General features: G+C 31.4%; 10 protein-coding genes across 10 annotated transcripts; 7 read left to right on the top strand and 3 right to left on the bottom strand.

Moving 5' to 3' along the window:
• Positions 1–21: 21 nt before the first annotated feature.
• Positions 22–672, bottom strand: HYPBUDRAFT_107820 (uncharacterized protein; the record flags this gene model as incomplete). Its single annotated transcript, XM_020218589.1, has 1 exon — positions 22–672. The coding sequence occupies one exon, from the start codon at positions 670–672 to the stop codon at positions 22–24; it is 651 nt and encodes a 216-aa protein (XP_020077360.1).
• Positions 673–696: 24 nt separating this feature from the next.
• Positions 697–1,443, bottom strand: HYPBUDRAFT_97827 (uncharacterized protein; the record flags this gene model as incomplete). The annotated part of the gene is made up of 1 exon (XM_020224000.1): positions 697–1,443. A coding segment is annotated over one exon (747 nt), but the record flags the coding sequence as incomplete, so codon positions are not given.
• A 389-nt stretch (positions 1,444–1,832) lies between these two features.
• Positions 1,833–3,143, bottom strand: HYPBUDRAFT_152848 (3-methyl-2-oxobutanoate hydroxymethyltransferase). Its single transcript, XM_020221228.1, has one exon. The coding sequence runs from the start codon at positions 3,022–3,024 to the stop codon at positions 2,263–2,265; it is 762 nt and encodes a 253-aa protein (XP_020077358.1). The 5' UTR covers positions 3,025–3,143; the 3' UTR covers positions 1,833–2,262.
• Positions 3,144–3,752: 609 nt separating this feature from the next.
• GLO1 (lactoylglutathione lyase) lies at positions 3,753–4,733 on the top strand (the record flags this gene model as incomplete). The annotated part of the gene is made up of 1 exon (XM_020222538.1): positions 3,753–4,733. The coding sequence occupies one exon, from the start codon at positions 3,753–3,755 to the stop codon at positions 4,731–4,733; it is 981 nt and encodes a 326-aa protein (XP_020077357.1).
• A 255-nt stretch (positions 4,734–4,988) lies between these two features.
• Positions 4,989–5,380, top strand: TTR1 (dithiol glutaredoxin). The gene has a single exon (XM_020221227.1). It carries the CDS (start codon positions 4,997–4,999, stop codon positions 5,309–5,311), a length of 315 nt encoding a protein of 104 aa, XP_020077356.1. The 5' UTR covers positions 4,989–4,996; the 3' UTR covers positions 5,312–5,380.
• Positions 5,381–5,615: 235 nt separating this feature from the next.
• On the top strand, positions 5,616–7,915 carry HYPBUDRAFT_11400 (P-loop containing nucleoside triphosphate hydrolase protein; the record flags this gene model as incomplete). The annotated part of the gene is made up of 1 exon (XM_020219015.1): positions 5,616–7,915. The coding sequence occupies one exon, from the start codon at positions 5,616–5,618 to the stop codon at positions 7,872–7,874; it is 2,259 nt and encodes a 752-aa protein (XP_020077355.1). The 3' UTR covers positions 7,875–7,915.
• A 125-nt stretch (positions 7,916–8,040) lies between these two features.
• HYPBUDRAFT_11399 (N-acetylphosphatidylethanolamine-hydrolyzing phospholipase D) lies at positions 8,041–9,536 on the top strand. Its single transcript, XM_020219014.1, has one exon. It carries the CDS (start codon positions 8,143–8,145, stop codon positions 9,514–9,516), a length of 1,374 nt encoding a protein of 457 aa, XP_020077354.1. The 5' UTR covers positions 8,041–8,142; the 3' UTR covers positions 9,517–9,536.
• Positions 9,537–11,348: 1,812 nt separating this feature from the next.
• HYPBUDRAFT_123847 (uncharacterized protein) lies at positions 11,349–11,852 on the top strand. The gene has a single exon (XM_020219313.1). It carries the CDS (start codon positions 11,564–11,566, stop codon positions 11,798–11,800), a length of 237 nt encoding a protein of 78 aa, XP_020077353.1. The 5' UTR covers positions 11,349–11,563; the 3' UTR covers positions 11,801–11,852.
• Positions 11,853–13,742: 1,890 nt separating this feature from the next.
• HYPBUDRAFT_138726 (chromatin-remodeling ATPase) lies at positions 13,743–18,149 on the top strand. The gene has a single exon (XM_020219689.1). The coding sequence runs from the start codon at positions 13,931–13,933 to the stop codon at positions 18,071–18,073; it is 4,143 nt and encodes a 1,380-aa protein (XP_020077352.1). The 5' UTR covers positions 13,743–13,930; the 3' UTR covers positions 18,074–18,149.
• A 520-nt stretch (positions 18,150–18,669) lies between these two features.
• On the top strand, positions 18,670–20,668 carry HYPBUDRAFT_152844 (polyadenylate-binding protein). Its single transcript, XM_020221226.1, has one exon. The coding sequence runs from the start codon at positions 18,698–18,700 to the stop codon at positions 20,591–20,593; it is 1,896 nt and encodes a 631-aa protein (XP_020077351.1). The 5' UTR covers positions 18,670–18,697; the 3' UTR covers positions 20,594–20,668.
• Positions 20,669–20,799: the final 131 nt, after the last annotated feature.

Below are 20,799 nucleotides of genomic sequence, written 5' to 3'. Positions count from 1 at the left end.
AAGAAGTGAATAGATTATGAATTATATTATTGATGAGTTCACTAACTTTGAATTCCAAATATCGATGACATGATTATAAAGATTTAATTCATCATTGTTAAATTTGATTAAAGTACCTTGATCAGAGGGATCATCACCTCTAAAAGCACAATAAAAGTAACCATCACAACCTAAAGAACGATCTTTTTTAAAATTATCAACCATTGAAATTTTAATATTTTTAATAATTGTTGGAATTATATCATTTTTAGGAGGGATTAAAGCAAATTTTAAATCGATTGGGTTTGAATAACTTTTTTTCATTTTTGCTATAGAGCTAAATTTTTTTCTTAAAGATTTATACCAAGTATAATCCCAAAAAAAGGCATAATTTTTTTTACATATATTTAATCCACCATTAGTCCATAGTAATTTAAGATTGGAGTCAAAGTGGCCCATTTGAGTTGAACAAATCAGTTTAGATGTTTCATTATAAGTTCCAATTGCTGCTGCATTATTATCATTGAAGGAAAATGAATTATGATTACCAATTAGTATTTGGCCAATCCAAAAAAGTTCTTTATCACCATAAACTGCTTTTGAAGTTACATCATTTAATTGTAAGTTAACACTGGCTAATAACCCAGCGAAATGAGGTTTTGTTCTATTCATTATTACCAAACCACTTTCCATTAAATGCTTTGTTCCAAAATTGAAAAAACCATTTTCAGCAATGAATGATTGATCAACCGAAATGTTGAAGAATTTTTTTTCAAATCCAGAAGGTAATAAAGATTTATAATGAATTAATTGATAGTTATCAATAAATTGAGGTAACAGACGATCTTTAAAGAAATGAGCGTTGTATTTCAAGTAATCTTCTAAATCGAAAAATTTTGAGGGATTTATAAAGGGAACAACATCAGTATCCATTAATATAATTTCTTGAAACAGATTAAATAACATTGAAATCCATTTATTTTTAAAATGAGTGAATTTTTTCAGAAATTTTTTGGAAATTGAAGGAGAAGCATCTACAAACCATAAATCTTGTGGGGAAGAATTTAAATTTAAGAAAGTTCCATTTGATAAATTCAAACTTAAATTATCTCTAGCCATAGATATTAATTTATTTTGATTCGTTATTGATAAATCTCCTTTATGTACAAATTGAATTGGTAAAGTATTTGACCAAAATCTTAAAATCTTCAATAATGAGAGACTTTCTTCAATATTATCTTGATTATCACTTATACTTATCACAATACCTTTATTATTAAATTGATTAATGAAATGATTCCAATTACAAAAAGAAGTTGATTGAGGTAGAACATAAGATTGATTATCCCAATGAGTATAAATTGGCAGTTTACCAGTGAAAAATGGGGATATTAAAGATTCAAAATTAGAACAATTATTTAAATTATATTCATTTTGTAAAAAACATTTTGAATATATTCTCAACAGCTTTAATGTTAATTGTTGATTATCATAAATTTCTTGGGGTAAATTATTAAAATATTCAATACAATTAATTTTTAAATCTTCTTTTTGCTTAATAAGTTGATTATATTTTAATTGATTATTTAAATCATTTTTTTTAATTGAAATTAATGTTTTATTAATTAAATTATTTGAATTCCAATCAAACTTTAGGATTTTTATAAATAAACATAATTGAAGTAATAAAAATAAAAATGTAAAACGTTTATTTGATATCAATCTATGAATTATCATTCCTAGAAAAACTAAATAATTTCTTGTATATTTTGATATATATTACTTTGTTTATATATATGTTTATATATTTTGACGAAATATTTATCTACTTAGGCTAATCTCCTATTAATCAATGCTTATTGACACTACGAGTTTATTACTTATAGATCACTAGTATAGCCCCATGTGTCATAACTTAGGATTTCTTTTTTTTTCCCTGATGCTTGTGTTTTGTCACACGGTTTCTCTCAGCCTTGTTTCCAAAAATAATCGTTTATGTGTTGGAGTGGACCAGTGCTGACAATTTAGCCTATCAGCGGTTGATAAAGATGCTCACCATCAACCTTTGGTTGGTGAAGGTTTGGATTGGGGTCAAGTAATTTGTATTGGAGGAATTTGTTCTTTTTTTCAGTAATTTATTTTGTGTAACATACGTCAAAAAAACGGCTTTCAACCCTAAGATGTTCTGCAGGTTGATACGCCAATATTTACAGGTTAGCCCATGTTGATCGTAGGTTTTTTTTACATGTTGATGTTAGCAGGTTATATTAGATTATTTGCAGGTTAGAGCAGTTTAGTATACTCTTTCAACTCGTTTAATACCTCTGATTTCATTTTATAACCATGAACATCAGCTAAAGGAAATTGATTATTTTTAACTTCATTTTGATAGTTGTTCAATGCAGCCACGCCTTTTTCGAAAAAATTTTCATAAGATTTAACAAACTTTGGTTGATGGGGATTATTATTCATGCCCAATACATCAGCCATCACCAAGACTTGGCCGGAGCAATATGGACCAGCACCAATACCAATGGTTGGTACGGACAACTTATTTGTTATTTCTTGTGCCAATTTATTTGGAACACATTCTAGTAAAATCAGGAAAGCACCTGCTTTTTGTAAACTTAAACAATCATTATAAATTTTAATAGCTTGATTTTTTGTATTACCTTGTAGTTTGAAACCACCCATAACGTTATGATGTTGTGGGGTTAATCCAGTATGGGCCATTACGGGTATACCAATTGAAGTAATTTTTCTTATTAAATCAAAATTTTCTTCACCCCCTTCGATTTTAATTCCATTTGCTTTACCATATTTTACCATTTTAATACATGATTCAATTGCTTGTTCATGAGATTTTTCGTAACTACCAAATGGTAAGTCAGCCAATATAAAAGATTTTTTATTACCTCTATAAACCAGTTTGATATGGTATAACATTTCTTCAAATGGTATTTCATTTGTATCTTCATATCCTAATGCAACCATGGCTAACGAATCTCCCACTAAATTAATATCAAATTGGCATTCCTCGGCCATTTTAGCACTGATATAATCATGAGAGGTCACCACCGATATCGGTTTACCCAGCTTATACACCTCATAAATATCACTTAAAGTATTTCGTTTTATACTTGAATACGATGAATATCTTATACTTGTTCTTGCAATAACTTTAAACATCGTTATAGAAGAAGCGATGATGAAATTTTTCATTTTTCGGATTTGATGCGAATACTTTAATACCGTTGCATTACATTGATGTATGGTATCATATATTCTATAGCGTATGTATCATGTATGATATCTAAAGTAGCAATGATAGTATTGACATTAAAGGTAATAAAGTACTGACATTATAGTGACATTATAGTACTGACATTATAGTGACATTATAGTACTCACATTATATCTAAGTGAATAACCGAAATTCTGTCAACTGCTTGTCAATCACTATTCGACAATCAACTTCTGACAATCAAATTTTACTCAATTAACTATATAATTATTTAATATGAACTATAAATCGTTCAACTGTCTCATCCGTAAAATCTAGCACAACTTTGTAGAGGATGTACTGGAGTTAACGTATTAGTAATGATTTTCCGTCTTGATCGGCCCGTAGTGAGTTTACAGTTTCTGGAACATTTTTTTTGTGATTGCCATTGCTCTATAAATACCAGGATCAATTCAATCTTCTCTGCAATTTAAAAATGTTTAGATATTTTAATCAATTAAAGAATATAAGATTCTTCTCAACCAGGAAAATGCCAACTTTTGATTCGTCTTTCATCACTAATCACACTTGTCTTCGTATTAAAGACCCAAAAATTTCAATTCCCTTCTATGAAAAAAATTTTGGTCTTAAACATATTAGTCAATTGCACTTACCAGATCGTACTTTATACATTTTAGGAATTGAAAATGAATCAAATAAAAATTTGAATTGGTGTGCCAGAGAAGGTATTTTAGAATTATGCCATCATTCAGGTAGTGAAAATGACTCTAGTTTCAAAGTTAATAACGGTAATGGTGAAAAAGATCGTGGGTTTGGTCATATTTGCTTTTCTGTTGATAACATAGAAGAAGCTGAAAAGAAATTATTGGGTAATGAAGTTTCTTTCAAAAAAAAATTATCTGACGGTAGACAAAAAAACATTGCTTTTGCCTTAGACCCTGATGGATACTGGATTGAATTGATTGAACATGGTGTTAATAAGGTTGAAAATAAAACCGATTTATCTTCTTACAAATTAAACCATACCATGATTAGAGTAAAAGATCCAAAAGCTTCTTTGAAATTTTACCGTGAAGTTCTTGGTTTCAAATTATTCCATACCAAAGTTTTTGAAGATGCTAAATTTACTCTTTATTTCTTGGGTTATGAATCTCCAGATTTCAAAGAAGATTCTCTTGATGTCTCTACCCAAGCTACTAAACAATCAGTCTTGGAATTAACTCACAATTGGGGTACTGAAAATGATGATTCTTTCCCAGGTTACCATGATGGTAATTCCACCGAAAACGGTGCAATTGCCGGTTACGGTCACTTTGGTATTGCTTGTGATAACGCTGAAAAATTATGCAGAGAAATTGAATCTGAATTCCCTGAAGTTGAATGGGCCTTGAAATACGGTGAAGGTCCTGCTAAAATTATTGCCTTTGTTAAAGACCCTGATGGATACCAAGTTGAAATCTTTAACACTGATTCTTTCAAAGACTGGACCGATGGTAAGCCTCCTTTATGAAAATTTAAATTATGATTATATATTTAAATAAATAATAGTATATATAATATATAAATCGATAGATATTACTAATTATGTTGCAAAACCACACACCCGTGCACCCGATGGTAGCTATTGTGGCGAGAAGTGACAGAAAGATGACAAACTCATGAAGCAATTGAAATATAAAAATCTACTTGAACTTCTTCTTTATGATATCTTCAATTCTTAGAAGAAATACTTTCAATCCAAGTTTATTCAAACGTACTTTTACTTCTTCAACAATGGTTTCTCAAGCTACTACTAATAAAGTTCAAGCTTTAATTAAAGAACACCCAATCTTTGTTGCTTCCAAAAGCTACTGTCCTTACTGTACTCAAACTAAAAAAACTTTAGCTTCTTTAACTAAAGATGCTTACATCATTGAATTGGATGAAGAATCTGATGGTGATGAAATTCAACAAGCTTTATATGAACTTACTAATCAAAGAACCGTTCCAAATGTCTTTATTGCCGGCGAACACATTGGTGGTAATTCTGATCTTCAAGCTTTAAACAGCCAAGATAAATTAGAAGCTAAAATTAAAGCTGCTTTATAAGTTTATAAGCTATAGATTTGAATTTTAGATCTAGTGTATCATGAAATTTTCAATTATTGTAGTATTTCAAGCGTAGTGACTTAATTGTTGTGTTTCAGCTATTCATACAGTGATAAATCAATAAAAAATGCCAACTACTTTCAATAGATATACTTGTAAGATTCCTACTAGTATACCTTTGGTAGTATCTTCATCTTATCTTAAGAGTAAGTTGGGACGTGTACCACCCCAAAAAAGTTAGTGAAAAATTGTGATGAAGTGAAAAGTCTTGATTGATTCCAACTGGACTATTCATTTAAAGATAATGTCAAACATAAGATTACAGGTGCTTCAGGCAGTTCCTTCGATAGACCCGATTGTTGCAGACTACGCAGTTGGGTATATTCAACATGTTTCTAATTCTACTGAAGATAGTGTTTTGGCTCAACAAGTTGATATTAATCAAGAAATGAATTATATAAAAGATTTATTAGTTGATGCTGGTGGGGTTGAGGATAAAGTATCTGGATTATCTACTACTTTGAATCAACAATTAACTAAACAATTGAAAGATAATGTTGCTAAATTAGAAATTACTGGTGATACTTCTAAAAGATTGTTGGATGTTAATTTATTACGTCAAAATAATAGTAAAAGAGATATTAATTCTTCTTTAGCTTTATTAAGTGCTAGTAATGATATTGAGCATACTGGTAGACAAATGGAAAGTAGAGTTGATAAGAAGAAATTAGAAAAACAAGAACGTAAAATTGCCAAAAAAGTTGCTAAAAGAAATAATAAATTTGTTCAATATGAAGCTTCTAAATTATTAAATGAGAAACAAACTGATGATTATGACTCTTTCTTTTTGGAAATTAATCCTCTTGACTTCGGTTCAAGTGCTGGTAAATCAAAAGATATTAAAATTGATAATTTCGATTTATATATTGGTGACGGTCAAAGAATTTTAAGTGAAGCTTCTTTAACTTTAGCTTACGGTAGAAGATACGGTCTTGTTGGTCAAAATGGTATTGGTAAATCCACTTTATTAAGAGCTTTATCAAGAAGAGAATTAAATATTCCAAAACATATTTCAATTTTACATGTTGAGCAAGAAATTAGAGGTGATGATACTCCTGCATTACAAAGTGTTTTAGATGCTGATGTTTGGAGAAAAAATTTATTAGGTGAAGAATCAAAAATTACCGAAAGAATCAATGAAATCGAAAAATTAAGAGTTGAATTTGATGAAGAAAGTAATGAAGTTAGAAAATTAGATAATGAACGTGAAGATTTGGAAAAACATTTACAAGATATCAATGATAAATTATATGAAATGGAATCTGAAAAAGCTGAAAGTAGAGCTGCTTCAATTTTATATGGTTTGGGTTTTACTAAAGAATCTCAACATCAAGAAACAAAATCATTTTCTGGTGGTTGGAGAATGAGATTATCTTTAGCAAGAGCTTTATTCTGTAAACCTGATTTATTATTACTAGATGAACCTTCTAATATGTTGGATGTTCCTTCCATTACTTATTTAGCTAAATATTTACAATCTTATGAAGCAACTGTCTTGGTTGTTTCACATGATCGTGCATTCTTGAATGAAGTTGCTACTGATATTATCCATCAACATTCTGAAAGATTAGATTATTATAGAGGTTCGAATTTTGATTCTTTCTATTCAACAAGAGAAGAAAGAATTAAAAACCAACGTCGTGAATATGAAAATCAAATGGCTTACCGTAATCATTTGCAACAATTTATTGATAAATTCAGATATAATGCTGCTAAATCTTCTGAAGCCCAATCTCGTATCAAGAAATTGGAAAAATTACCTATTTTAGAACCTCCTGAAGATGATAGAGCAGTTACTTTCAAATTCCCAGACCCAGATAATCTTTCTCCTCCTATATTACAAATGCAAGATGTCACTTTTGGTTATTCTCCTGATAAAATACTATTGAGAAATTGTGAATTAGATGTTCAAATGGATTCTCGTATCGCATTTTGTGGTGGTAATGGTACTGGTAAGACTACTCTTTTAAAATTATTAATGGAACAATTAAGCCCTCTTGAAGGTTTTATAAATAGAAATGGTAGATTGAGAATTGGTTATTTTGCTCAACATCATGTTGATGCAATGGATTTATCGTTGTCTGCTGTTTCTTGGATGTCTCAAACTTTTCCAGGGAAATCAGATGAAGAATATAGACGTCATTTAGGTTCTTTCGGTATTAGTGGTACTTTAGGTTTACAAAAAATGCAATTATTATCTGGTGGTCAAAAATCAAGAGTTGCATTTGCAGCATTATGTTTAGCCCAACCTCATATCTTGATTTTGGATGAACCTTCAAATCATTTGGATACCCAAGGTTTAGATGCTTTAGCTGACGCATTAATTAATTTCAAAGGTGGTGTTTTAATGGTTTCACATGATGTCTCCATCATTGATAAGGTATGTAGAGAAATTTGGGTTGCAGAAGATAGTAAAGTTTATAGATTTCCTGGTGATATTCATGCTTATAAGAAACACATCCTTGCAGCAGCTGACGCTGCTGGTGTTGTTAAGAAGCATTAATCTACACTATTTTCACCATATAATGTATTTCTTATATAACCTAATCATTTACTATAGACAGTCGTAGTATGTCAATGTGCGGGTCTTCCGATCTGATGTTTACAAAAAAAAAAAAAAATATGGAGCGAAAGATCGGTATAAAATCAACTGGTCTTTCCTGAATTCACTGAATACTCCTAGATACTTAGATTAAATAAAAACGCATTCTATATAATTTTGAATTTGGAGTCCGTGTACTCTTATATAAGCCAAAGAAAAAACACAAAGTATGATTCAATTTACCACTTTATCGATCAAATCAAAGGTTGGTTTAGGAATACTACTATCTTATACTTCTTTCGAAGTATACATGCAATTGAGGACCAGATACTTGGTTTACTCGCGTCAGCAGAAGTTTAGTAAGCTAATGAAGGATATCTCAGAAGATGACGATGAAGCAATAAAAAAATATAAATCTGCCACCATATCCGGAATGTTCATAAATCCATTTGAAGAATATCGACCCCAGACTGGGTTTGAATTTTTGTTTGTCAGATTGATGGAAGCAGTAGAAAGTATCTATGGTAATAAGATTGAACTTCATGACAAGTATCCTTCGCCAAGTGGTGAGTTCAAAGAAGTTGGTGATTTGCTCAAAAGTCATAAACCAAATCTTGAAATAATGAAAGAGAATGCAGTAATTTTCCAAGAATGCCTCTCCAAAAATAATTTCAAGAAACTCTTTAGTTCTTCTGGCTGGTTTAATTCACTCACTAGTAATATTCCGGCTGTTAACAATCAGATGTTATTCACATGGTTGGGTCAATCTTGCTCATTGATTCAAATATCAGGTATCAACTTCTTGACTGATCCCATTATCAGTGATCATCTTATAAGCCAACATTTTGGTCCCAGGAGGCTCATTAAATCTCCTCTATCTCTAGAAGATATAAATCATGCTACCAACAATAAATTAAACTTTGTAATGGTTTCTCATGATCATCCAGATCATCTTGAAATGGATTTTGCTAAAAAAATTGGTAATTCAGCTACCTGGATTGTTCCTCTTGGAATGAAAAAGAAATTAGCCAGGAAAGGAATTTTCAACATCATAGAAATGGATTGGTGGGATACTGTACCTCTTAATCAATTTATTACTTTACAGAATCCTGAAAGTAAACTACCTGATAAATATGAAGTTGTTTGTCTTCCGACAATGCATTGGTCTGGTCGTTATATATTAGATTCAAATCAATCTTTATGGGCATCATTTATTATAAAACGTAACGGAAAATCCATTTTATATCATGCTGGGGATACTGGTTATTGTGAAGAGCTATTTAATTTAATTGGTAAGAAACATGGTCCAGTCAAATTAAGTTTATTACCAATTGGGCAATATTGTCCATCGTGGCATCAGAAACCTCGCCATATATCACCAGAAGAATCTATCAAGATTGTTAATAACTTATCATCTAAATTTATGATGGGTGTACACTGGGGGACTTTCAAGTTAAGCTCAGAGCCAATTTTGGAACCAAAGAATTTATTGTTAGATTTAACTAGCAAGCTTAATAAGAGTAATTTTTATAAAGTACCTGAGTTTGGATTGACATACTTATATGACTTAGACAAGGATACTGAAATTCAATTCCATCAATAGATTAGCATTTATAGACTTACAATACGATTACTTACAGATGTGCTTTTATTAATTAGAGAATTGGTATTCGAAACAAATTTTCATAAATAAGAGAAGATTTATCTTTTTTTTTTTTTTTTTGTAATTCAGAGAAATACCAACAACCGAACTATTCTCTGACAGAAAAGCAAACAAAACAGGAAAGACAAGCAAGTCGGAAAACCAATAACTCAAAGAAGTGTATACACTTTTTTTGCAGCAAATGAAATGTAAAAAGAAAAAAAAATATTACGTAAAATTATGGAACATCATAAAGAAATGATAGCCATGCATAATGAATTAATAATGCAATTAAGAAACTAATGTACAAGCCGATAAAAATAATGATAAATAATTTGAATAACCCATTTGAAATGAATGGGTCAACGATGCATAATGGAAGGACTAAAACTATTATAATTCTGAATTATCCAAGAAGAAATAATTACCACTAGATTTTTGTTCTTTATCCATTTGAGAATCTAACTTATTGATTCTTGGTCTAAAAGAATTTGGATCTCTTCTAAAAGTAACATTCAAATTTTTCAAGAATCTATTACAACCAGTTAATAAAGATTCTGGAGATCTAGCATAACTGTCTTTAGAAGGTTGACCATCGAAAACAATAACTCTATCAGCCAAATAAGTAGCCATGATGAAATCGTGTTCCACAATGAAAGCAGTCTTTTTAGCGTGAAGAATAAATCTTCTAATAACTTTAGAACAGACAATACGTTGTTCAGAATCCAAATAAGCAGAAGGTTCATCAATCAAATAAATATCAGCAGGAACACCCAAGGCCAAGACAATGGCGACTCTTTGCAATTCCCCACCAGATAAAGTTTGAACTTCTTGATCAATGATATTATCAATTTTTAAAGGTTTAACAACATCAGTTTGAAATTGAGGATGTAAGAAAGCAGCTCTAATCTTTTTGAAAAATAATTGTCTAACGGTACCTGGGAATTTTGGAGCAATTTTTTGAGGCTTCATTGAAATATTTAATTTTGGAATTTCTTGACCATTATCTGGAGCAATAGCACCGGCTAATAGTTTACAAAAAGTAGTTTTACCAGTACCATTTTCACCCATCATAACCAAAATTTCCGAATCGGTGAAATCACCACCTTCCACGGTTAAATGGAAATCACCTTGAGTCTTTTTCATGGAAGGATATTCCATGGCGTTAGTACGATCCAAAATTAAACCATCGGCAGCATCAGCTAATTTAAATTGTAAGGATTCATTTCTGAATCTCATATTTTCAGTTGGAATATGACCATCCAAGAAGATGTTAATACCTTCTCTAACTGAAGCAGGTAAAGTAACTACCCCATAAACAGAAGGAGCACCATAAAGAATACAAACAAAATCGGATAAGTAATCCAATACTGACAAATCGTGTTCAACACAAATGACATAACATTCTGGAGATAATAAAGATCTAATTAATTCAGCAGCTCTTAATCTTTGTTTAACATCTAAATAAGAAGAAGGTTCATCAAACATATAAACATTAGCAGCTTGAACACAAGTCATAGCAAGAGCAAATCTTTGTAATTCCCCACCAGATAATTGAGCCACTTCTCTTTTCAAAAGACCTTTTAATTCCATAATATCAACAATATATTTAATATCATCTTTACGTTCCAATTTACTTTTCAAAATCCCACCGACATCTTTGACCGGAGATTTAGCTAAAGCTCTTGGAATATTATCAACGTATTGAGGTTTAATAATAGCTTTAATATCATCTTCTAAAACTTTAGTGAAATAATTCTGTAATTCAGAACCTCTAAAATGTTTCAAAATAACTTCCCAATCTGGAGGATCATCATACTTACCTAAATTTGGTTTTTGTTTACCAGCTAAAATCTTTAATGCGGTTGATTTACCAATACCATTAGTACCTACTAAACCTAAAACTTGACCTGGTCTTGGAGTAGGCAATCTGTGTAACTTAAATGAGTTAGCAGAATATCTATGGGTGGTTTGAGAATCTAAATTAGTTGGTAAATTAATAATATTAATGGCATCAAAGGGACATTTTTTAACACAAATACCACAACCAATACATAATGTTTCCGAAATAAAGGCAATCTTGGATGTTGGTGCCACTTCAATACATAATTTACCAGTTTTAACTACTGGGCATGCTTTACGACATTCTTGTCTACACTTCTTCGGTTTACACCTATCAGTGGACACAATTGCAATTCTAGTACTTTTCTCAACCATCTTAAGCTTGTTCCTTGTTTCTTTTTAAAGCACCTGTTTCAACTCTCTGAAATCACTTATAAAGAGTATGCCGTATAAGCAGTTGTAATAAGTTGTATAAGTTAAGTTGAACGTTAACAAATTGATAAATTTTTTCNTTTTTTTTTTTTTTTTTTTTTTTTTTTTTTTTTTGCACAGTTTTTTTTTTNTTTTGTTAGCACTTTTTTGTTAGTACTTCTTTAGTTGTTTAAGATGATGTACTGCACAAAAACAGCCTTTTTTTTTGTTTCTGCTACGTTGAGCACTGGTCTCACGTTTACGCGCGCTGTGTGCGACTCCACGCGTAATACGCAGTACTTATTACAAACTGTTCGTTTATGATTGGCTGCGCACATCCCGACGCTTAAGAAGCTGTTCAGGCGGACAGCGTACAGCGCCTTGCCGTGAGCAGTTTCCAAGTGCCATACTGCACTCACGGACCATAACAACTGTATTTGGGGAGACGGTGGTGTACGGGCCCAGTATTCACTAAGTTACCCGGACTACTGGGTGGAAGTCGTGCGGTGCTGCACAATAATCGGGTAACCCTTTTTAGCCGCCGCCCGTATGCAACTAACCCGTACACCATTTGTATAACGTCATGCACGACCTTTTTCCCAAACCCGCGAAAAAGTTTATAAAGACGACAAAATCCCCCAAATGAAATAACACTTTAACACCACTTTTGTTAGTTTTACTCGTTTTTTAATAGTTCTTTTTTTTTTTTTTTTTTTATTGGTTTTTTTTTTATTGGTTTTTTTTTGTTTTGTTAGATAGGCAGTTTTTGCAACTATTTTTCACTGGCTGCTGGGTATTATTACCGGGTTGATCAGATTAGTACTTATTCCGGGTGGGATTAGTTGGTGGAGCTTGGTGGCACTATCCTCGGCGTCTTCCAGGGTTATTGTTGTGGGTGCTGGCATTTAGTGGTGGTTGGTCTTGGTGTTGTTAGGGGATCCAGGGTTGCAATTTGGCTGCAACTTGCAGATGTGCAGCATTTTTGGATAACTGAATTCATTGGAATGGACTATTAGTGGGAAGGGCTCTGGATTAAGGTGTGTGATGGGTGCTTCAGCGATTCGTTGATGTTTCTATCAGGGGCCTTTATCCAGGTGTCGTTCTTCTGTTTAGTCTATCCAACTTTGACCAAAACCGTTTGTACGCTCCTAGTCTGTGGTGTTCCTGTGGTCTAGGTTCAGGTTTCCTGACTGGTATTCTAGCTGGCATTCTTGTCTCTGATATTCTGGTACTTCAATGGTGTTTTGTTTTCTGACCTTCAGACAATCTTTTGAAGTTCTGGTCTTGCCAATTGGCTTTGACTGCTGATTTATTTGGCTTGTCTGGCTAAGAGGTGGACTGCACGCTCAGTATACCAGAGTTCACTGAATGCTAGTAGTCCGTGTCATCTAGCGTTACCTTTTAACGATTTTCATTAAATACTTAAATACATTCAATCTTAATACGTCCAATTGACATTGTAGAAACACAAACTAAAATTAAGGGCAAGGAAAAAATACCGCCAACTTGAAAAGCCAAAAAAAAGGCAAAAGAAAAAAAAAAAATAGAAAAACAGAAAAATCACCAAAAAAAAAAAGAGGGAAAACTCAAAAATTAATTTTAACCAACGCCAGATCTTTTGCAAGTTAAGCTTATTGTCAACTTAACCATCTCAACTATCCAAACGCATTCACTTGGATTCACTAGTGAACTCCCTGTTGCTTTTTTGTATACTTGATAATACAAAACCTTTTTTTTTTTTGAATTTTTTTTCTCTTCAAAATCTATCTACTTTTCGTTGTTTAGGTTTAGGTGAGATACCCATTTCGTTTCCGCTTTTTATCATTGTCAAGTGTTATTCGAAGTAATTCCTTTTCTCTACCCCTTGCATTCCTGCTTCTACTTACAATTTGAATCAAACCGAGATTCATCTTGTTTATTTTGTTATTGTTATTGAAATTAGCCGCTCAATAATTGAAAAACTGAAATATTTTTCAATTACTTTTGATCCAATAGCTATATTTCGTTACCATTACCTATAAGCTGGTTCATAACTAGTGTTTCTTTCCTATTGCATTATCCGAAACATTCTTTGGTTAACTATCAACTGTTACTTGTTTTTAACTCTTATTCAATCCAAAACATGGTTAAACCATATATCCCACAAGAAGCTTCTCAAAATCCAGAGCTATATGGGTTAAGAAGGTCTCATCGTGAAAGACGTGGTGCTTCAATCGTTGAAAGTGATGACAGTGATGAAGATGATTTGAGGCCGAAGAAAAAATCCAAACGTAACGCTGCTGCTCAAGATTATCAAGATGAAGAAGAAGATGATGATGAAGATGATTTCGATGATGATGATGATGATGATGAATTCATGCTTGATAATAAAAAACGTAATTCTAAAAAATCGTCGAAAAAATCATTGAAAAAACCTAAGAAACCATCCTTATCTTCAGTTCCTCAAGAAGTTAGGTTTTCTTCTAGAAATAGTAAACAAGTCAACTATGTGGTTGATTATGAAGACGATGAAGATTTATTGGAAAGTGGTCCAGAGTTTGATGAAAATGATGATGAAGCAAATGGTGATTATTATTATTATCAACAAGCAGTTGAAGCCGAAGACGAACGTGGAATTGATATAGTAATGGATCATAAAATTAATAATGAAGTTACTGAATTAACCGATGAACCAAAACTCGATTACCTATTTAAAATAAAATGGTCAGATGCTTCCCATTTACATAATACTTGGGAACCTTGGTCAACTTTAAAAAATTTCAAAGGTTTTAGAAAAGTTGAAAATTATATTAAACAATTCATAATAATGGATCAGGCTATTAGAAATGATCCTCTAACTACAAAAGAAGATATTGAAGCAATGGATATAGAACGTGAAAGAAGACGTGATGAACAAGAAGAATATACTCAAGTTGAAAGAATTGTTGATAGTGATCGTGTTGAGGATGAAAATGGTGATTCCAAATTACAATACTATGTTAAATGGAAAAGACTTTATTATGATGAATGTTCTTGGGAAGACGCTGAACAAATTGCTGAACGTGCTCCAGATCAAGTTTCTCGTTATCAACAAAGATTAAAATCAAAAATTTTACCTAATTTATCAGCTAATTATCCACAATCTCAAAGACCAAGATTCGAAAAATTATCTAAACAACCTTTGTTTATTAAAAATGGTGAATTAAGAGATTTTCAATTAACTGGTCTAAATTGGATGGCTTTCCTTTGGTCAAGAAATGAAAATGGTATCCTTGCAGATGAAATGGGTTTAGGTAAAACTGTTCAAACCGTTAGTTTTTTGTCTTGGTTAATTTATGCAAGACGTCAAAACGGTCCTCATATTGTAGTTGTTCCTTTATCAACTATACCCGCTTGGCAAGAAACTTTTGAAAAATGGGCTCCAGAAGTTAATTGTATTTACTATTTAGGTAATACTGAAGCAAGACGTAACATAAGAAATTATGAATTTTATACTGCTAATCACAAACCAAAATTTAATATTTTACTAACAACTTATGAATATATTTTAAAAGATAGATCAGATTTAGGTTCAATTTCATGGCAATTCTTAGCTGTTGATGAAGCTCATCGTTTGAAGAATGCAGAATCTTCCCTTTATGAATCCTTAAAGTCATTTAAAGTTAGTAATAGACTTTTAATTACTGGTACTCCATTACAAAATAATATTAAAGAATTAGCTGCATTGTGTAACTTTTTAATGCCAGGTAGATTCAGTATTGAACAAGAGATTGATTTTGAATCTCCCGATGATGAACAAGAACAATATATCAAAGATTTACAGAAAAAAATTCAACCTTTTATTTTAAGAAGATTGAAAAAAGATGTTGAAAAATCATTACCTTCTAAAACTGAACGAATTCTAAGAGTTGAACTATCAGATCTTCAAACTGACTATTATAAAAATATCATTACCAAAAACTATTCTGCTTTAAATGCTGGAAATAAAGGTTCTCAAATCTCTTTACTAAATGTTATGAGTGAATTGAAAAAAGCTTCTAATCATCCTTATTTATTTGATGGTGCTGAAGATAGAGTTCTTACTAAAGCTGGATCTAATTCGAGAGATAATATTTTAAGAGGAATGATTATGTCATCGGGTAAAATGGTTTTATTAGAACAATTATTAACTAGATTAAAGAAAGAAGGACATCGTGTTTTAATATTTTCCCAAATGGTTAGAATGTTGGACATTTTGGGTGATTATATGTCAATTAAAGGTTACCAATTTCAAAGATTAGATGGTGGTATTGCCTCAAGTCAAAGAAGAATTTCCATCGATCATTTCAATGCACCAGATTCTAAAGATTTTGCATTTTTATTATCCACTAGAGCTGGTGGTTTAGGTATTAATTTGATGACTGCTGATACTGTTATCATTTTTGATTCAGATTGGAATCCCCAAGCTGATTTACAGGCAATGGCAAGAGCTCATAGAATTGGTCAAAAAAATCATGTTTCTGTATATAGATTTGTTAGTAAAGACACCGTTGAAGAAGAGATTTTAGAAAGAGCTAGAAAGAAGATGATTTTAGAATATGCAATTATATCATTAGGTATTACCGATCCAAACTCCAAAAAGAGTAAGACGGAGCCATCGGCAGGTGAATTAACCCAAATTTTAAAATTTGGTGCTGGTAATATGTTTAAAGCTAATGAAAATCAAAAGAAATTAGAAGATTTGAATTTAGACGATGTTTTAAATCATGCAGAAGATCATGTTACTACACCAGATTTAGGAGAATCTAATTTAGGTTCAGAAGAATTTTTAAAACAATTTGAAGTTACTGATTATAAAGCAGATGTCGAATGGGATGATATTATACCACAAGAAGAATTAGCAAAATTAAAGGATGAAGAAAAGAAAAGAGCTGACGAAGAATTCTTACAAGATCAAATTGCTATGTATTCTAGAAGAAAAGCCGCAGTTAATCAATTAAATGGAACAGAAGCAAGCGATGATGAAGATGAAGAATTTGATAGTGATTCTGGTAAAAATGGAAGAAATGCAAGAAGAAGAAATCAAGATAATCATCAATTATCCGAAAAAGAAATTAGAGGAATTTATAGATCAATTTTAAGATTGGGTGATTTATCAGGAAAATGGGAACAATTAGTTGAAGAAGGTAGTATCTCCAATAAGAGTCCAGTTTTAATTAAACATGCGTACAATGAGATTATTAGTACTTCTAAAACTTTGGTTAAAGAAGAAGAGGCTAGAAGAAGTAAAGTTTTAGCTGAATTAGAACGCAAAGCTATGGAACTGAAGGATAAAAACATTGTTAATGAAGATGGAACCAATCTGATGGCATTATGGGTAGCTAAAAAGAAGGAGAAAAAAGCGGTATTATTTGATTATCAAGGAGTTAAAAATATAAATGCAGAATTGGTCTTGATGAGACCAACTGATATGAAATTATTAGAAAGTTTAATACCAAAGGAAAATCCTATAAAATTTGAATTGCCCAAACCACCAAAACAAGTTACATCATGGAGTTGTGAATGGAATGCAAGAGATGATGCAATGTTATTAGTTGGGGTTTATAAGTTTGGATATGGACAATGGGTTCAAATTAGAGATGATCCATTATTAGGATTGCAAAATAAATTATTTTTAGAATCTATTAATCCAAAAGCTACTAAAGAAACAAAATCAGTTAAGAAAGTACCGGGTGCTGTTCATCTTGGAAGAAGAGTTGACTACTTGTTCAGTTTATTAAGAGGAGACGATGAGCAACCAACTAATGGCACTACTAATGGAACAACTACTAAAAAACGAGTACGTAAAGTTAAGGCTGAATCACCAAATCCAATAAGTAATGGTAAGACTAATAAAAAGAAATCGCAATCTCCAGAAATTATGAAGGTTAAAAAACCTAAAAAGGAACCTACCAAAGTTAAAAAAGAAGTAGAGGAAGATAATGAACTTGAATATGAAAGTATGGATGAAGATAAATGCAAATCTACTTTGAAGCCAGTTTCCAAATCATTAATGAAAATTCATAAAGGTAATAAAGGTTTAGATAAACATGAATGGGCTACAATTTTAAGAAAAGAATTGATTAAAATTGGAGACCATATTCAAAATCAATCCTCTAAACTGTCACTGGTTGATAAAACTAGAAAACATTTATGGTCATATGCTGGATTATATTGGCCTGCTAAAGTTCCAAGTAAAAAAATCACCGATATGTATTCTAGAATCAAGACCCAATCTTCGGCTCCAAAAAAACCAAAAGCTGCTTAATGACTTTAATTCCTCTTTGTATTTCAGACACATTAATTAGATACATTAGTTCTTTATATCATACATTATTCTTTGTATCATACATTAATCTTTTATACCATACATTAATCTTTTATATCATACATTAATCTTTTATATCATACATTAACTTTATATCATACATTAATTCTTTATATCAGATACATTATACTACATTATACATACGAACAATACATCAACCTGTGTTCGGGTAACCTTTTCAACTAAAATGAAATTTTCATTTTTCCATCGTTCTTTTTTTTTCAAACTCATCTCTTGATTTGTTCTGTGGTTTGCGCCCTTTTTAATTCTTTACAAACAAATGAAAATTTTTTGTAGGCACTGAAGAAAAAAAAAAAATGAAAATTGGACAAAAAAAAAAGAGTATCACCATAAAACAACTACTTCTTTTTTTGTAATATTTCTTAAATAACCACTTTATTTCGTTTTTTTTGGATAACCATACATTCTCATTTTTCAGTAGTACTTCGTTTAACGAACAAGATTGAAAAATAGAAAAAAAAAAACACATAAAGTAAAAAAAAATATAAAAAAAAAAATTAAAAATTTAAAAAAGTAAAAAAAAAACTAAATTTTTAATTAAAGATGTCTGCCGCCACCGATGCCACCCAAGTTCAAGAATCTTTAGACAAATTGTCTATTGATTCACCAAATGCTGGTTCAGAAACTACTGTTCCAACTAGTGCTGAACAAGAAGACCAAACTGAAGGAGCCAATGTTGCTGATACTTCTGCTTCTTTGTACGTTGGTGAATTAAACACCAGTGTTAATGAAGCTTTATTATTTGAAATTTTTTCTCCTATTGGACAAGTTTCATCTATTAGAGTTTGTCGTGATGCTGTCACCAAAAAATCTTTAGGTTATGCTTATGTTAATTATCATAAATTTGAAGATGGTGAAAAAGCTATTGAAGAATTAAACTATAGTCCAGTTGAAGGTCGTCCATGTCGTATCATGTGGTCTCAAAGAGATCCTTCTTTAAGAAGAAATGGTGATGGTAACATCTTTATTAAAAATTTACATCCTGCCATTGACAATAAAGCTTTACACGATACCTTTTCAGCTTTTGGTAAGATTTTGTCTTGTAAAGTTGCCACTGATGATATGGGTATCTCTAAATGTTTTGGTTTTGTTCATTATGAAACTGCTGAAGCTGCTCAAGCTGCTATTGAAAATGTCAATGGTATGTTATTGAATGATCGTGAAGTTTTCGTTGGTAAACATGTTTCTAAAAAAGATCGTGAATCTAAATTTGAAGAAATGAAGGCTAACTTCACCAACGTTTATGTTAAAAATATTGATTTACAATTTTCTGAAGAAGAATTTGAAAAATTATTTAAACCTTATGGTACTGTTACTTCTATTTACTTAGAAAAAGATCAAGAAGGTAATTCAAAAGGTTTTGGTTTTGTTAATTTTGAAAATCATGATTCTGCTTTAAAAGCTGTTGAAGAATTAAATGATAAAGAAATCAACGGTCAAAAAATTTATGTTGGTAGAGCTCAAAAAAAGAGAGAAAGATTAGAAGAATTGAAAAAACAATATGAATCAACTAGATTAGAAAAATTAGCTAAATATCAAGGTGTTAATTTATTTATCAAAAACTTGGATGATTCAATTGATTCTGAAAAATTAGAAGAAGAATTTAAACCATTTGGTTCAATCACTTCTGCTAGAGTTATGGTTGATGAAACTGGTAAATCTAAAGGTTTTGGTTTCGTTTGTTTCTCTTCTCCTGAAGAAGCTACTAAAGCTATTACTGAAATGAATCAACGTATGGTTTTGGGTAAACCTTTATATGTTGCTTTAGCCCAACGTAAAGATGTTAGACGTTCTCAATTAGAACAACAAATTCAAGCCCGTAATCAAATGAGAATGCAAAATGCTGCTGCTACTGGTGGTATTCCAGGTCAATTCATTCCTCCAATGTTTTATGGTCAACAACCTGGTTTCTTCCCTCCAAATGGTAGAGGTAATGGTCCTTTCCCTCCAAATCCTCAAATGATGATGCCAAGAGGTCAAATACCTCCTCCTCAAGGTCAATGGCCAAGACCTGGTCCAAATGGTCAACCAGTTCCAGTTTATGGTATGCCTCCAGTTTACGGTGGTGATTTCCAAAACCCAAATGCTGCTGGTTCTCCAGGTCCAAATAACCGTCAGCAAAGAGGTTACTATCCAAACAACCGTAATCAAGTCAAACGTAATACCAGAGATTTAGCTGCCATCATTGCTTCTGCTCCAATTGAACAACAAAAGAGAATCTTGGGTGAAGAATTATACCCAAAGATTGTTTCTACTGGTAAAGCTCAAGAACCTGAAGCTGCTGGTAAAATTACCGGTATGATGTTGGATTTGGATAATCAAGAAATTTTGGCCTTATTAGAAGATGATGAATTATTCAATAATCATTTCGAAGATGCTTTAACTGCTTTTGAAGAATATAAAAAATCTTCTGAAGGTGTTGTTGAACCTCAAGTTTAAGCTTTCAAAAAGAAAAAACATCCTTGGTTATGCAAAACAAGTTAATGATTTATCAATAATTTTATGAATAAAAACTAATCAAAAAAAAAAAAAAAAAAAAATTTATAAAGAAGTCACGACAATAATAATAATAATAATAACACCATTATTATCATTATTATAATAATGATGTATCTTGGTTACGAAAAATACAAAATTATGTATCT

The sequence above is a fragment of the Hyphopichia burtonii genome (genome assembly GCF_001661395.1).
Source record: "Hyphopichia burtonii NRRL Y-1933 unplaced genomic scaffold HYPBUscaffold_3, whole genome shotgun sequence".
NCBI classification, from domain to species: domain Eukaryota; kingdom Fungi; phylum Ascomycota; class Pichiomycetes; order Serinales; family Debaryomycetaceae; genus Hyphopichia; species Hyphopichia burtonii.
Note: the sequence above shows the minus strand (reverse complement) of the source record. Positions and strands in the feature narration are given on the sequence as shown.

What these genes read in the sequence shown, in the direction of transcription:
- HYPBUDRAFT_152848 (XM_020221228.1), bottom strand. Translation starts at nt 3,024, where the DNA reads ATGGCCGAGGAATGCCAATTTGATATTAATTTAGTGGGAGATTCGTTA.
- TTR1 (XM_020221227.1), top strand. Translation starts at nt 4,997, where the DNA reads ATGGTTTCTCAAGCTACTACTAATAAAGTTCAAGCTTTAATTAAAGAA.
- HYPBUDRAFT_11399 (XM_020219014.1), top strand. Translation starts at nt 8,143, where the DNA reads ATGATTCAATTTACCACTTTATCGATCAAATCAAAGGTTGGTTTAGGA.
- HYPBUDRAFT_123847 (XM_020219313.1), top strand. Translation starts at nt 11,564, where the DNA reads ATGGCATCAAAGGGACATTTTTTAACACAAATACCACAACCAATACAT.
- HYPBUDRAFT_138726 (XM_020219689.1), top strand. Translation starts at nt 13,931, where the DNA reads ATGGTTAAACCATATATCCCACAAGAAGCTTCTCAAAATCCAGAGCTA.
- HYPBUDRAFT_152844 (XM_020221226.1), top strand. Translation starts at nt 18,698, where the DNA reads ATGTCTGCCGCCACCGATGCCACCCAAGTTCAAGAATCTTTAGACAAA.